Source organism: Motacilla alba, chromosome Z (assembly GCF_015832195.1).
Source record: "Motacilla alba alba isolate MOTALB_02 chromosome Z, Motacilla_alba_V1.0_pri, whole genome shotgun sequence".
NCBI lineage: Eukaryota > Metazoa > Chordata > Aves > Passeriformes > Motacillidae > Motacilla > Motacilla alba.
The window spans coordinates 9,492,120-9,506,594 of record NC_052046.1 but is presented as its reverse complement, the minus strand read 5'-3'; the positions used below and the strand labels follow the sequence as shown (position 1 = coordinate 9,506,594).

General features: G+C 52.2%; 1 protein-coding gene across 2 annotated transcripts in view; it reads left to right on the top strand.

Annotated features, from left to right (window-relative positions):
- Positions 1 to 11,122: 11,122 nt before the first annotated feature.
- The window catches only part of LOC119695597 (receptor-type tyrosine-protein phosphatase T-like), a 55,289-nt gene continuing 51,936 nt past the window's right edge, over positions 11,123 to 14,475 (top strand). For both annotated transcript variants that reach the window (XM_038124441.1, XM_038124438.1), the window contains exons 1-2: positions 11,123 to 11,249; positions 13,634 to 13,816. In XM_038124441.1, the coding sequence (XP_037980369.1) occupies positions 11,138 to 11,249; positions 13,634 to 13,816 (295 nt within the window). In that variant the 5' untranslated portion in view covers positions 11,123 to 11,137. The remainder of the gene's footprint in view (positions 11,250 to 13,633; positions 13,817 to 14,475) is intronic.

The window sequence follows — 14,475 nt, the reverse complement described above, 5'->3', positions numbered from 1 at the left end:
CCCTGTGGGCTTGAGCAGGGAACTGAGCCTCCCATTTATTTATAATAGGAACAGTGCCCTGCCCTCCCCCTAGGAATTCATGGTATTCCTGCTCTTCCAGGCCTGCAGAGGGAGTGGGTTTCTTGCAGGGCAAGTTTCCTTCATGTCGGGAGGCAGAGCCTGGGGACAGGGCTCTGCTAGTCCCTGTCTCGTGGGGTCTGAGCCATCCTTCTCCTCACCAGTACCACTCCAGCCTGCCAGGATGTTGGATAGCATGTGCCAGGGAGGCTTTTGCAGCCATGGGGTGGAGTGCTGTGCTACAGGCCATATTCTTACATTTCCTCAGCCTCACATGTCAGTCCTGCTGACAACAGCCTGACAAAATGACAGGAGCAGCTCCATGGATAAGAGGAGAGAACAGCATCTGCCTGTGGGGACAGGAGGCTGTGGTCTGTGCCCTCCTGCCTTGGGGTCCAGCTGTGGCTGCTTAGAGGGGTGGCAGTGGGTGCCTACCTGGGCTCAGCCCTGGTGCCTGAAATGTGAGCCCAATGCCCAGCTCCTCAGTGGTGTGGGACGCTGCTCAGAGGAGCACAGCCAGCTCACCTGGGGCAACAAGGAGAGCCTCTCCCTTCCACTTGAGTGCAGCAGATTCCTGATGGTCAAGGCACTGCAACAGGGATGGGGAGGCCTGATGAGGCATCTTGATGACAGAAACCCAGGACCACTGCCTGATCAGAGCTCCTGCTGCTCACAAGTGACTGGGTTTACATCCAATTAAGTTGTAATGGATAAATTAAAGCCCTGGAGATGGCTCTGACTGTGGAAATTGCTGCTGCAGGATTTGCAGTCCCTTCTCTCATCAGCACTGGTAACTCTACTGTGCTATTTCCATCACGCTCTGCTCCTGCCTGGCACAGCAGGGCTGAGCTGAGACAAGGCTAAAAGTCTCCAGTGCCCCAAATCCCTCCCGTGGTGCAGGCAAGTACACTAAGCAGCTGGGTGCAAAGTCAGGCTGGGCTGAGCCTGCAGCAAACCCTGAATTAAGCTCCTCAATCCCTGGTGAGGAAAAGCAGGAAGGAGGTCTCCCTGGGTGTACTCTGCTCACGTGGATCTGCAGGGGAGAGAGGAGGGGGGCTTTGTCCTCCTTGCCCTTCTCTTCTTGGGCTCTACATCCTTCCTCTCCTGCAGGGAAAAGGCTCAGGGCTTAGTAAACATCTTCACCCTGCCTACTGGGAATGGTGCATCACCCAGGCAGAGCAGGGGTGGGAGCTTTCAAACAGCCTATGGAGGCTGGAGCTGTAGAAGTGCAGAGTTATCCTGTAAGGATCAGGGCACGCTACAGGTATGGGCTGGCCAGGCTCTGTGCAGGGCAGTGAGGGATGCTCTCCACACAGGAAACCTGGTCCTTGCTGCACTCCCACCTCTATTCCACAACAGCACTGTGGCACTGGGGTCCTTGCAGGACAGCTCTGATTGGGATGAACAGTAATAATCCACCCTGACCAAAGCCTTGCCCTGCTCCGAGCCCCAGAGCCAGAACTTGAGCAGTCCCCTCCTCTGCACCCATGTGCAGGAGCACGTCCATACCTGAGACTCCTTCTCTGCAAATGCTCTGGAAAATCAATGGCTGCTGCTGCCAGGGGTGTGCTGCCAGAGCAGGCACAAGGCTAAAGTGCATGAGGGTTTTCCAGCCTGGAGAGGCTGTGCAGACACAGGGGTGAGCAGGACAAAGAGCACTGGCTGGCTCAAATTACTCCCTTTGGTGCTTGTCTCCAGAATGTGTGTGCAGCCTCTTGGTCCCAAGTTTCCTCTTTCCTTCTGTGCCAGGAGATCTCTGCTCTTTTCCCACACTACCACACATCACCCTGCAGATCTCCACCCCCAAGTCCTGTATGTTCCCCAGCTCCCTGTTTATGTGACAGCTGCTCTCTGAAAAACATCTCATGCTTCTGCCCTGTAGGAAATAGGAGATGAGGGCCCAGCAGGGGCCATTTGAGGGTGATAGGAGCCTGGTCAGTTTGAGGAGCCCAGGATAGATGGGAGAAGGTCTCAGCCCCAGCCTGGTGATGTCCAGTGGCACCCAGTCCAGTGATGTAGCAGGATTACATTTGCCAGTGCTCTGTGTGCTGCTGAGCCCGGCAGGGCCATGCATGTTCCACACCCAGCACCATGGCTGCAGGGTGCAGCAGCCCTCATCCAGATGCCAGCAGGGACTGGCAAGGTCCCTGCTGTGCAAGCACATTGCTGTGCCCCCTTTTCCTCCCTGTCACTCCAGATGCAAAGCCATTGAGGGGTTGTGTGCAGCATGAAGACTGCAAATATTTGTTGTGTCATTAATATTCTTCCAGCATAGTCAGCACAGCACCTGGCAGCATTTGCTTGCTGCCTTCTGTTATCTCCTCGATGCTTCTCATGCCTGGGTGCCAGTGCTGTGACATCCATGAAGACAGAATTCACATCCATCCCTGTCTCTTAGTGCTGGACAGTGATTTCAGCTCCCTGCTCTGCTTCTCCTCAAGCAAACACCAGTGCCTGTGCCTGGGGGGCACTGATGCCTGAACCCAGCTGAGTGTGTGCCTGCTGGAAGCTCCATGGGGGCAGTGAAATTGAAAACATTGAGAACACTGATAAAAGAAAGCCAGCCATCACGTCTGAAAGGAGGGACAGGCATCTCTGGCTGTGTAACCTGGGGTGACGTGACGTGCGGCCATGTGAGCACAACTGCACAGAATCAGAGAGTGGTTTGTGTTGGAAAAGACCTTAAAGATCATCTTGTTCCAATCCCTCTGCCATGGGCAGGAACACCTTGCACTAAACCAGGTTGCTCAAAGTCCTGTCCAACCGGGCCTCGAACACTGCCAAGGCTGGAACATCCACAGCTCTGGGCAACCTGTTTCGGTGCCTCACCATCCTCACAGAGAAAATTATTTTCCTAATATCTAATCTAAACTTACTCTTTTTGAGTTTGAAGCCACTCCCCCTTGTCCTATCACTTCACAGTTCCTAATGAAGTCCCCCTCTAATTTCCCTGTAGGGCACCCTTTAAGATACTGGAAGGTTGCTATGAGGTGTCCACACAACCTCCTCTTGAACCTTGAGCATCCCCAGCTTTCTCAGCCTGTCTTCACAGGGGAGATGCTCTAGATCCCTTATTAGCTCCAAAGCCCTTTTCTTGACTTGCTCCAACAGTTCCAAGTCCACATTCTTGCAGTGATTAAGCACTACAGGGACCTTCACCGATCCCCAGCAGCCAGTCACCTCTTGCCGGGCAGGGACAATGCTACCATCTCCAGCATTACCCACCCTGCTCCTGAACCAGCCTGAACACCTTATCTCACAATACCTGGCCATGCTCCCATCCTTCAACACTGCCCAGCAGATAACAGGGCTTTTCCTTGTCCTCTTGACCTGGGCCTAGGAAATGTGGCTCTCAACAGCTCCATGCTCATCCCACGAGGTTTTGTCAGCCTTTCTCCATCTCCTGCATCTTGCCAAGCAATTAGTAACACTCCCCAAGGACTTTGCAGCACACATGAAGGGCTTATGGTTCTGCTAGATGTGAGGCAGGAGCACAGATGGCAAGAACCTGGTCTGGATGCAGTGCTGGGACAAGTGGGGCCATACTAGAGTGGGCTGGCCTCAGACCAGGTGGTGCCTGTGACACACAGCACCAGTCGCAGGAGAGCAAGTGTCCTGTTTTCATCTGGGATAGAGTTCATTTTCTCCCTAGTAGCTGATTCGGTGCTGTGATTTGGATTCAGATGAGAATAATGCTGATAACACGCTGGTGTTTCAGCTGTTGCTCAGCAGTGTTTACCCTGACTCAAGCACTGGTCAGCTTCCCATGCTCTGGCAGGGAGCAGGTGCACAAGAAGCCAGGAGGGGGCATGACCAGGAGATATTCCATGCCATAGAGCACCATGCCTGGGAGTTGCTGATAACTGCTGGGTAACAATAAGTGGGTGGTGAGCAAGTGTGTTGTGCCTCATTTAATTCACTCTGGTTTTATCCTTCTCTTTTTAATTACAATTATAATTTTTAATTTCTATTATTATTAATAACAACAACAACAACAGCAACAGCAACAACAATATTGTTTAAATTACTAAATTGCTCTTATGTCTACCCACAACTTTTTTTCCCCTCCTGAATTTTATTCCCACCATGGCAGAGTGAGTGAGGATCTGTGCAATACTGAGTTGCCAGCTGCAGTTAAACTGTGACATCAGGGCAGCCAGAGCCTTCATCCGTGGTTCATCACTGCCCTTTGATCTGTATGGCTTGATGTTGCTGCAGGGAGGAACTCAGAAGCAGCACAGCAATGTCTAGGGAAAGTCTGGTGAGGGCATGCATAGCTCAGCACAGTGCCTGCCAGAGACCCTAGAGAACATACCCACACGCACAATTCATCCTAGAGATCCTGACACTAACAAACCAGCATCCTCCTGCTTCCCCTGGCTTCCTTACCCATCTCAGAACTCACAAAAACAAAACCTTCTGGGGGAAAGCAATGCTGGAGAACCATTCCCCCTTGAGCACTGAGCTTCTACTTGAGAAGGACGCATCCCACCCCAGCCCCATCAGTGTGAGTGAGAGAGATGCTCCCAGTCTCTTCTGCTCTCCTGACCCTAGGTAGAGATGGTGAAGCCCTGCTTATTCTCCAAGATCCCTGAGCAAGAGGTGGGTGCTCCCCACCCTTGAGCCAGTGGTCAGTCAGGCTACACCTCTCTGAGTAACTCCTCGGCCGGCCCATGGTCCTGTAATCATCCACGCCATGGAATTTTGTTTCCTGACACAGCTACGGCTTGGACTAAATAGGGCAGGTTAAAGGGAGGTCACTGCTCAGATTATTCACAAGAGAAAATATGGACATAGCCACCTCCAGGTAGATAATTTATCTATGTCTGTTGCCTTCCTGTTTGGCTTCCCTTCTCTGTGCCAGGGCACAGGAGAGCAGTGTGAGCATGCTGTACTCTAGATGCCCGTGGGAGCCCTTCACCTTGAGGTCACCATTGCCACAGCCACGTGTGGGCAGTGATGCTGTGTCCAGGTGTTGCAGGAGCTGGAAAGCAAAGGATCAGTTCCCTGTACACTAGAAAACTGGGAGCTCCCTGTGACTGCAGGTACATCCTAGCCCTTTCCCATGTCCTTGTGCCCTTTCCAGGCAGGGCAGGCTAGGCAGCACAGGCTGGAGCATGGCCTCCCAGTGTGGGGAGGGAAGGCAGCTGTGCTGTGTTTGTCGTGGAAGCTGTCACTTGGAGCCAATTCAATCAGAGCTCTTTATTGGTTCCCCCAGCTGTTGAAAATCTCATTATGTTTAGCGAGCTCTGTGAGCAGCCCTGCCAGCCTTCCTTGCGTCCTGTCTTCTTCCATGAGTCCAGGCACCCTGGCTGCTGAGGAAGGGCATCAGCACACTCTGTGGGGCCTGGGATGAAAAACCTGCACCCCAGCATATTTAGATGGATCTGGCATGGGCAAGGTGTACTGGGATTTTCCATGAAGACAAAGGCAAGGGAAAGGGGTGTATGTTGTTCTAAGTGGGGACATCTCAACAGCATGACAGCAAGTGCACAGGGCTACCCACGGACAGCAGCCTTGTACTCCACAGTGGGTCAAAAAAGGTGAAAGAGGGTGGGTCCTGCTTGGCTCTCTTAGTGTCAAATGTGAGGCTGATGGTCCCAGGTCAGTAGCATGATAAGCAGAGGATACTTGAGCCAGGACAAATAGCAGCAGGTGGGATACGTGCTGGCTCCAGCACAAGGCAGAGCTGAGACAAATGGTGCAGGGTTTTGATCCTGCTGTGTCCTGCATGCTGGAGCCTGGTTCCATTAATGCCTCTGATTACCCTGACCTCATTTCTGTCCACCTGTGTCATGGGTGGCTGGTCACCCCGCCCTGCGGAGCCCTTGATCTATAGTGGCTGATTGCACCAGGCCTGGACTGACTGGTCGCTGGGGGGTAATTACAAGAGACGCACGGTACTGCAGGCTGTGGGTGAGCCAAGTGTGTCACCACCAGCCCAGCGCCTGAGATGTAAGGCACAGCACGATGCATGGCAGTCCCTTCCCTATGGGTCATTCAGGAGCATCTCTGTGGATGCCCTGTAGCCTGGGCTCTCCCAAAAAGGGATCATAAAAGGCATTATGCATGTTTCTGCTGGCTGAAGGGGCACAGAGTTCCCCACAGGAGGTTGTGGCATGAGACAGAACCTTCCCTTTTCCCCCAGGTCTGCTGTGATGCTGCTGTAGTCTGCTCAGTATCTTGACCTAGGACTGATCTTGGGCTGTGGCTTTATGCACATATTTATACAACAAAGGGCAGCTGATCTCTAAGCTCTGGGCACTGTTCCACCCACACCACTTACACTGACTTACCAGGACACAGTGCCCTCTTTTCTCCTCTCCCCACCTGCCCAGCTCTGTGGAGGATCATTCCATGCCAGGCTTTGGCCAGGGGCTGAGTGCTGGGGAAGACAGCAGGCTCCTGGGGCTTCTGCAGGGCCATGCACTGAGGAAAGGAGTGAGCAGGGGCCCAGCCAAGACCTTGGCTTTCCAGTATCCCATGCGTGAAGGAAGCTGCTTTGGGGAGCTATAGCATTCTACTGACGGCACCTGCAAAGCCAGGACATGGAGAGGCATCCCAGGATAGGTCAGGTAGGAGCTGTCCTAGCTTGGGGTCCCACTGGCAGCAGTGATGCCTCCTCCAGTGCACCATGGGGGCAGCACCTGGCAGGATGACGGGACTGTGAAGACCACAGAATACCAGATAACACCACCAGGTGGGCCACTTTATGCCCTCCGCCTTGACAGTGGCTTCATTTCACTGGAGAAACCACAGTTTAACATTTTCTTCCCTTTTTGTATGGTTCCTTTTGAGATCACTTCTCTCTTCCCAGATACCTGATTGTCATATGTGGTTTCTCAGGATTTGCTTTTCCTTGGAAGGTGTACAGGCTGAGAACTGTAAAAAGGGGAAGTCCAAGCCCTTTGTTTAATGGGATAGAAGGAGAGACCCCAGTCTCCACCAAATACTCCATCAGTTCTCCAGGAAAGAGAACTGTGATGACTGGGGTCAGCACGCGGGGTGTGACATTTGAATGGGAGCAATGCAGAGAGGCTTGAGTAGTGAAGGAGGTGCAGGGTGAAGGGTTTGTCAAGGAGACAGAGAGCTGCTCGGGCAGCTGGAGAGACCACTGGCACAATATGCCACCCATGATGGAGAGCAGATGGTGGGAATAAAGGGTGTATAAAGCATGAGAGCAGATCAGGAGCTCTGATCTTGGTGCATAGAGTCTTTAGGCAGCAGGGTTTGGGGGGAAGCTAGTCTGACCTGAGATACTGGCCCAAATCTTAAAATTCCCACCTCCTGGGTATAGCCACATTCCCCGTTCAAGAACCAAGGTGGGATGTGTTGAAGATGGTTCTGGGGATGGAAACAGGAATGGCTGGGCCAGATGTGGAACTGCTTGGATGCCAGAGCTGGAAACCCTATTTCTGAGCACATCTTCCTCAAACAAAAATGTAGCATCCAACTCCCCCCCGCCCCCCGCCATTCTCCTGCCTCCCAGCCTTACTCCACTCTGCTCCCAGCTGTGAACTGCTTATGTCCAATTTTATGTGCTAAAAATAGCTTTCTGGGCAGTCAGCAAATGCACAGCCAAATGGGAGATGTTGGCAGTCTGAGCATGAAGAGGATTTGAGGTGTATTTAGGGTTGGTGTGGGCTGCAGCACCAGGCCAGGAGGGCCTGGATGGCCTGGGCAGTGGGCTTGTAGATTTCCAGGGGGATTTTAAACATGGTGGCAGTGCCAGGGCAGAGTCTTGCCTAGCTTGACTGTGTGCTTCTGGGGAGAAGGCATATGCAAGTGGACTCAGAAAGGTGGGGAGATGCTCCTTGTGGAAAGCAGTCAGCAGGTCCTGCTCCCTCCCCTGGGAAGAGGCGATATAGCAGTCATAGCAAAGGGATTGTCCAACCCTCAGGGCCTACCCCTGCTCTGCCCAGCACCCAGAATGCCTTCCTGGGAACCCTGCAACATGCTGGGCTCTCCCCTGTCATGGCTCTACTCTCAGCACACCTATCTTGGATCAGACCTGGCAGCTTCTCAAGCCACCATAGGAGCAGAGGTGGTAGCCTTGTGCTGGCCTTTGTAGCCTTGCATGACCAGTTGCACAAGAGGGAGTCCCTGTCCCTGCCACTGTCACCAACTGGGTGACAACAAAGGTGCCCCTGTGGCACCCCTCTCTCAGGTCAACAAAGCTCCCTACAGACTGCCAAGATATTTTACAGGGTCCAAGGCAGAGCATGATAACTGATCATGACCAGGCTGTCACTTGTCAGGATCAGGGCTGATCCCTCTACACCCCAGCACTGCTGGGGCTCCCCTTCCCCTCCTTCTGCCCATAGATCTGGGGTTCTGCTCCCAGCTCTGCAGGTGAGCTGTAGGGTTTCAGATGTCTGTGTTCTATCCTCATTTTGAGAAAGGGGCTGGACGGTTCCTAGTTTCAGGGTGGCATGGAGTGTGAGCCATTGTCTTGTTGATGGCACTGCAAGATCCCTGTGTGGAAGGAGATTTGGGTCTGGTGGGGTTGGGAAAGTTGCTGGAGTGGTGAGGAAGAACCCACAGTGGGGTTCAGTACTGGGTTCTGGCTGGATCCTGTAGGCATTTTCCAGTTCTCCCTGCTAGAAGATGCTCTAGGTTCTGGCAGCACAGGCTGCAGCCCTGATTGAGGCAGACTCTGCATCCTGGAGAGGGACCAGCACCATGTGGGGACCCAGACCACCAGGTCACACAGGGTCATGTGCTTGTGCTGTGCAGGGAACAGACCCCTTCCTGGCTTTCCCAGGGATGGATCTGACTGGACTACCTTCCTCAGGCCTGAGCCTGACCCAGCAGCTTTGGGTTGACATCCCAGCCTGGCTGTAGCCCACCCCGCTCATCTGACCATCATCTGACACCACCATCTATAGGTACAACCCACAACGGGCTCCCTTGAAACAGGTGTGAGATAGGGAGGAGAATAAGATCCTAATATACTGCTGCTGTTTGTGAGTTCTGACACAGTAATAGACTTTACCATAGGGGAACATGGTGGCTGTGTTAGCAGTGCTTTCCACGAAGCCTGATTCTCAAAAGCCACAGCTACTTCTCCTTTTCCTTGTGGTTTTGTGGATGGTTTTGAGCCCCCAGTGCTCTTCTCTATCAGAAGTAAATCTGATTGTAAATTTCAGGTGATTTGGGTTTTTCCCTCTTCAATCTGAAAGCTTGAGTCCTGGCAGTTCTTTGACAACTGAATGGGCCTTCAGGAAACAGCCCATCAATCACATTTGCAATGATATTGAATTCAATGCATATGGCTGAGTGTGCTGGCTTTCAGAATTTCTTCAGCATTTTTCTAATGGATGCTATACACAAAGAAAATAACAAATCTCAAAACAATGATAAATTTCTAAAGAGGGAGAGACCAAACACAGATTTCCAGGCCTCAGGACAGGGGAAAAGAAATAAACTCATCACGGGTAATAGGAAGCCTGTTGTACCACTTGTGAATTTTTGAAGCTCAGCTGCTTAATTCCATTGGTTTTGCTTCTTTCCCATACCAAAGAGAGTCAGTGAGAGGTATCAGTGTCTGATGCTGGGATTTTTTCAGGACAAGACCCAGTGAGTGCTGGCTGTGGCCATTCTCCTGCACAGGAACAAGAAAAACCTGGTTCTCAAAGGACAGGGATCCACCAAGGAAACAAGAAGGATGTAACTCAGTGCTGCTGTTCCTCTTGCTGAATGCTTTCTAGAAGACTTCACCCATTAACCTCACAACAGCTGCATGTGACACAGCTGGACTTGATGTTCCCAAATGGACCTTAGGAGACATCTAGTTTCCAGAAAGCCCTCAGTGTTGCTGGTTTACTGGGATATTACAGATAGATACACCAAGCACTGTCCTGAGGATGGTGGTTCCTGGGAAAGGAACTGCCAGGGAACTCAGGGCCAACGAGTTCCAGCTGAGTGGTGAAAAAACCCCGGGTGACAGCACCCATTCCCAGAACACTGAGGGTTGCACTGTAAGGCAATTGTGCTTGTCTATCTAGGAAAACACAGAGAGAGAGACTCTGTAAAGCACAGAGTTAAAGGAGAATGGCCTAGGAGAGCTGCAACAGCACAGAGAGTCAGGACTCATGGAAAGTTTAAGTTGTGCAAGAATTTGTGAGCTGAAAAGGGGCTCAAGAGAAGAGCTTGGTGACATCTGCAGGAACAGGAGACTGGGGGAGTGTGAGTGTGCCCCAAATGAAGACCAAATTTAGAGAATTTCCCTAATTTAGGGAATTCTCTCTCGTAGCCAAAGACCCTACGTGACCTCAACAGTAACAAGACAACCTCCATCCATCTCCAAGGAGAGCCTTTTATCCCCACACTGTCCACACTGTCCTTGCTGGGTGCTTCCCATCCTAAAAGGCACTGACAAAGAGCAGCTTAGAGCAGGAAAGGAGAAGAAAGGAGATGAGAACACTTCCAGGTTGAGGAGCTTGTCTGATCTGGAAACTCTACTGATGGGATTCAACAGCAAGAATGTTGCAGCTGGATCAGTTCAAGGTAATAAGAAGAGAGATTTTTGGAAGTACTTAAGATACGTAGATATGGTACTTAGGAACATGTTTTAGTGGTGGGCTTATTGTGCTGGCTTGGTGGTTAGACTTGATCATCATAGAAGTGTTTTCCAACATAAATTATTCAAGGATTTGAAAGAAAATGATGCATGCAGCCTAGGGTGGCCTTGCACATGTTAATCAGGGATGTGTTCCTCAACATCCTCCACTGGATCTGGAAGGAGAGAGGCGAGAGACAGACCTGGGAAGGTTTTGGAGGTGCTTGTTTTGGAGCAGGGCTATGGGAGTCTGAGGTAGCCAGGAAAAAGACTGGACTAAGACACCTGGGAGACTGCATCGAGCCTGTACCCACTGTCTGTGGGAAGATGTGTGAGAATCAACACTGAGGCTGGTGGGACGCTCTCTTTTCAAAGAGGAAGCTTCTTGCACCACATGTGACTCCCCTGTGGGGCTGTCTTGGGGAGCTCTTCGGTGCGAGCACCTCTCCTGCGCGGGGCTGCACAGACACCTTTCCTGAGCGGCCCATGCTGAGTCCAGCCCAGGAAATTCATGCCAGCATGGCCCTGCCAGTGCTGGCCCTGACATTCTTCCCAGCCCTTGCTCCTCTGCTGCTGGCACGGGGACAGATACACCACGGTCCCGTGACTCCGTGGGTACATCAGGAAGCAGGTAAGAGCGGATTGTGCCTCTCTCTTACAAAAATGGTTTTGCTGCTCCTCTACCTGCGTATTTACTACATGGCCTTACCCTGCTCAGCCCAAAGCTGAGGCTGTGGGAGGGCTGGAGCTGGTACCTCTATATGCCTGAGACACTCAGGCATCCCTCATGTTGTGGTGGGACAAAGCTCTATTTAGCATGGAGGGCAGCAAGCTTCAGTGAGCTGGGAAACTTCCATGAGCAGGGGACTTGCAGTGTCCCTCTAGGAAGTGGGTAGTGTTGCTGGGAGCAGGAGGTGGCCGGGTCTTGTTATGCAGCAGACAGATGAATCCAGAGCAATCAAAGCAGTGATGGCCTTTCTGGGCAGCTCAAGCAGCACCCCTGTCACAGGCAAAGATGGTGTTCATCAAAGATGTGATCTGTGAGCTCTGTAAGCTGGGATGCCTACTCTCTCCCATAGTCCCTGGGGTGGAGGGAGCTGTATTTTGGTGGGATTGTTCACATCAAGAGGCTTGTTCTATTCTTTCTCTATGCCAGCAGGGTTAGGGGCAGCTCCTGGGTCTCTGCTAGGCTCTTCCTGTAAAGAATGTGGGCTTTCCTGTGGTGATTATCTGCCGTGCCTGGGCTTGCTGGTACCTGTTGAGGTTCCCATGGGGTACAGCATGGCTAGGGGACCTGAGCTGTGAGTATTCTCTCTGCAGGGAAGTGGCTAGCCAAGTCATCAGATGGGTTGTGAGTCATGCTGCCTATCACTGGTGGCTCAAGGGATTCTGCCCTTCCAGCAGTGGGCAGCTCTCAGCTTTCCAGGGCAGGATAGAACCTCTTCTCTCCTAGTCCATACTCATATCTGGGACTGTCCCAAAAGGATCCTGGATGTCACTCTCGGGCAGGGTGTGTGTTACTTCAGGGTGTTTAATGGAAGGAGGGGTGAAGGTGTGTGAGGGGGATGCCTGATGAGGCTGGGACCAATTCAAGGGTTTCATGTCTGTCAGGTAGTTTTCTATCAGTAAAGTGTGTGCTCTGAGGGCACTGGGAGAGACACTGTTGAGGGGGAAGAATTTTCATGTATGCACTATGTGGTCTAAAAGGATGGGGCTGGTGACCACTGTCCTTTGGGGTGGAGAGCTGGGAAGAGGGTTGCCATGATGGTGTGGAAACCTGCTGCAAGAAAAGGGAAGTGGTGAGTGCTGGCTGGAGGGAAGTGGGCAGCTGTAGCTAAGAGAGATGTTTTATCCTCCTCCAGGGAAGGCCAGCTCCATGCCCACTGCCTCCTCATGGACTTGTTTCGCACTGAGTGAGCAAGTCTAGGTGACATGTCTGCCAGGGCAGGACAAGGCAGACTCACTTTGGGTGAAGTGCAGAGGCTAGGCTGAGCGCATTGAGTAGGGTGTGAGCTTTGTGGCCACTGGTGTGAACTTCGGTGGTCTGAGGGGCAGACTCTAGTTGAAAGCTTCTTTCCCCCAGTGTGGAAAAAGCTGATTAATACACAGAGTCAAGGTATTTGATTTATTTACAGTTCTGCACAGAAAAGTGTGCTAGGTGGCAAATCCACACAGCCAGCACACCGAGGCAGACAAAAGCAGGTATACTGACAGAGACACAATCTTCTTACTGAAGTCACTGCTTGCCTGCATTACTATGACTCATCGTTTCCCTTCTTCACTGTAAAAGCACAGCGTTCCAAGAAATAATGGTACATGCTAGGAGAGTGGTGGTCTTTTTGAGAGAAAGAAGCAAATGAACTGAGAACGTGAGATTTTTTTACTACAATTACGACCAAGGATTCATCACTAGAGGGATGAATAATGTAACAAAACTTGTCAAAACTGGGTGTTTTCTAGCTCACAGGTAAACATCCTGGATGAGAAGGATGTTATTTTTTTTTGTTTTTTCCCCTTTCAAGGACTTAGACGATTCATTTTCTGCCTGCCTCATTCCTGTGGTTACTGCTTCTACTGCAGAATTGCTTGGTTCTTTCTCTTGTTATCTGCAACTTTACTCCTGTTATTCATCATTGCTGCTGGCAGTCACTTCAAGGGACCAAGCTGTGGAGTCTGGTATGGCAGCAGAGACTCCCTGGGCCTGGTGCACTCCCTCAGCCCCTGCATTTGTGGGAGAGAGCAGCATCCCCCAGGCTGCTGGACCCCCCTGGCTGGGGTGTCTCCACAGCAGCAGGTGGGCAGGATAACCTTGTGGATAAGCCTCCTGCACTGCCCCTCAGGGTGTGGGGAGGGATCAAGCATCTGGGGGATGGGGCTCATCCTGGGAGGTGCCATCTCTGCCACCCCTCTGAAGAGAGAGGGATTGGCACCCCTCCAGATGCAGCTCCCTCATCCTCATGGATGCTGCTGGAGCCCGGTGACCCTCAGGCTCTGCCTCCTGGCCTTTGCACACAGGAAAATGTAAACTCCCCTCCAACTGGGACTCCAAACTGCGGTTTGCTCCGAGGAAGAGCGACTATGCCTTGGACGAAGTGGTGCAGCTCAGCTGTGCTGGGGAGTTTTCGCCATCTGTCGCAGAGATTCAATGCATTTCCAGAGGGGACGAGATCCTGTGGAATGAGACTGCCACCTGCAAGGGTAAGCACAGCCCTGCACCAGCCTGACCCAGGGTCCTGAGCTGGTGGCAGACCCTCTGTGACCTGCTCATGCAGATGCCAGTGCAGGAATAGCAGGCCTGGATGCCCTGGCTTTCCCCCATGGCCTGGCACTGACAAGGCACTTTTTGTCTCAGCACCTTGCTGTAGGCACCTGCTGGGGGGTCTGTGCTCCTGGGGGGAGGAATCCCTCCCAGCCAGCATCTCCTGCCTCAGCATGAAGTAGGAATAGCTGCAGAGGTTCGGCTTTTCCCCTGGAAAGCTTCTCTAGGGTTTGGGTTGTCTCTGGTATGGGAGGCTGTTACTGCAGCATGGCTCACCTGTGCATGAGTGAGACAAGAAAATGGGGGCTCAGACACCCCATGGAAGGGGCAGAATCCAAGGGAGGCTTGTGAGTCCTGGAGATGGGGTGATGAGGAGGCCTGTGTGCTTGGAGAGTGCCTGGGCACATGGCACTTTTATGTGTCAGGGTGAATAGCCAGAGTCATGAGAGACCTGTCCCAAGCCTTCTCTCCAAACCTCCCAAAAGCACACCTCACCCAATTTTACCTCTGACAGAAAGATGCCAAAGGCCTGCTTGGTGGGACCCCAGACTCCAGCTGGCACCAGCCCGTGACAGTTACACAGAGAATGAAGAAGTGA